General features: G+C 32.6%; 1 protein-coding gene across 1 annotated transcript; it reads left to right on the forward strand.

Annotated features, from left to right (window-relative positions):
• Window positions 1–761: 761 nt before the first annotated feature.
• Window positions 762–1559, forward strand: LOC124936961 (gibberellin-regulated protein 14). Its single transcript, XM_047477486.1, has 2 exons — window positions 762–1141; window positions 1233–1559. Exons 1-2 carry the CDS (start codon window positions 787–789, stop codon window positions 1415–1417), a joined length of 540 nt encoding a protein of 179 aa, XP_047333442.1. The 5' UTR covers window positions 762–786; the 3' UTR covers window positions 1418–1559.
• Window positions 1560–1876: the final 317 nt, after the last annotated feature.

A 1876-nucleotide genomic window follows, 5' to 3' on the forward strand; every position in this document is an offset into this window, starting at 1 on the left:
TCCTATTTGATTTATTTAAGTTTAAATTTAATTTTTCTCTCTCCTCTTCTCTATCATTTCAATCACTTCGTTACTTTATTTAAAATATCAATTTATCATTAAACTTTATTACTTAGTGACACACTCCGTAATTTTTAACAACAATAATGACTTAAATGTTCCTAAACCCATTATACCCAAATAAACTTATTCATATTTTATACAGATTTTTTACACACTTTATAGCCAAAATAAATCAAATAATCAAAATATATTAGAGGTTAAAATTTTGTTTTGATATGGGTTATTTATATTATTTTTTTAATTTATTAACTAAAATACTAAAATATCATATATTTTTTATTATTATATATTAATACTTTTATCAAAACAATCCATTTAGTCTCAATATCATTATCATTTTTCTCTCTACTAATTTAAAAACAATTCAAATCCAACAATATCTAATCAAAATCATTATCATTTTTCACTCTACTTATTTTAAAATAATTCAAATCCAAAAAAAATTAACATATATTGAAAATTCACAACAATTAGTATTATTGTCACTTTAGATAACACAATCCGAACCCCGGGACTACACGCCATGTCCCAATACCTAGACATGCATTGGACAGCAGATCCACCCATCCGAACCAGCTCCAAAATCAATCATTATTTTTTAAAGAAGTCACTTTATTCAAATAACCCGAATCTCTAAAATCAAACAAGCCCTAATCTTGACTATTTTCTACTATTTATTCTCATTATCTTCATCCTTAATTATTCTCACCTCAATCCAAAAACATGTCTAATTTCATCTCTCTCTTCCTTCTCTTATCCTCCTCCTCTTTCTTTACACTTATTTCCGCCTCCGCCATAGCTACGCCGCCACCATTTACTGTTTCACCACCACTTCTTCCGCCGCCAACCGTCAAACCACCACTTGTTCCACCGCCAACCGTCAAGCCACCACTTGTTCCACCGCCAACCGTCAAGCCACCACTTGTTCCACCGCCAAGTACAGTCAAACCACCCACTCCTCCACCGCTTACAAATCCACCGCCTCCAACTCCCCCTTCACCCATTACAAAACCTCCCGTTGCCCCTTTACCACCGACCACCCCTGCACCCTGGAAACCACCTCCGGTTGCCGCCAAAGGTACAAATTATTTTATTTTATTTAAAAAAAAAGGTAAATTTTTTTATTAAAAATATCACATATTATAATAAACAATGAACGAATACTGCAGATTGCGTCCCCCTTTGTGGAGGAAGATGTAGTTTGCATTCAAGATTGAATATTTGCATGAGAACATGCGTCACGTGCTGTTACCGTTGCAAATGTGTGCCGCCGGGAACCTACGGGAATAGGGAGAAGTGCGGTAAATGTTACACCGACATGACAACCAAAGGCGGTCGCTCTAAATGTCCTTAGAGATCTCATCGGCTTGGCTCGGCTTATTTAATATTAATTAAATAGTACTGCCGCCACTAGTATTATATATTTTCAATACTTGTCTACGGTCTTGTATTGCACCTTTTTCAATGACGACTTAATTAATTACTTTATGTTTAATATATTTATAATTAATGTAGTAATTATTATATAATTTTCGTTTTCAATATTTAAGAAAATAAAAATATGTCTTTTTTTTATCATTGGATTATAATTAATTGTATCATTTAAAATTTATATTTAATTTGGGGGCTGCAAGGCTATAACGTAGTACTTGATACAGATCAAAAAAGATACAATTAATGATGTATGTATGTCATCCTTTATTTTATTTCTATTTTTCAAAATTATGTCATCATCTATCATTAGTCTTTTGGAACGGACCCTTCTTGCCTTAGCCTTCGTATTTGGGTTTTCAAATCAATTGTCATTTTACTC

This window comes from Impatiens glandulifera, chromosome 4 (genome assembly GCF_907164915.1).
Source record: "Impatiens glandulifera chromosome 4, dImpGla2.1, whole genome shotgun sequence".
In the NCBI taxonomy this organism is placed as follows: domain Eukaryota; kingdom Viridiplantae; phylum Streptophyta; class Magnoliopsida; order Ericales; family Balsaminaceae; genus Impatiens; species Impatiens glandulifera.

What these genes read in the sequence shown, in the direction of transcription:
- LOC124936961 (XM_047477486.1), top strand. Translation starts at nt 787, where the DNA reads ATGTCTAATTTCATCTCTCTCTTCCTTCTCTTATCCTCCTCCTCTTTC. An exon ending in ACCTCCGGTTGCCGCCAAAG is followed by an intron (nt 1,142 to 1,232) that starts GTACAAATTATT and finishes CGAATACTGCAG; the next exon opens with ATTGCGTCCCCCTTTGTGGA.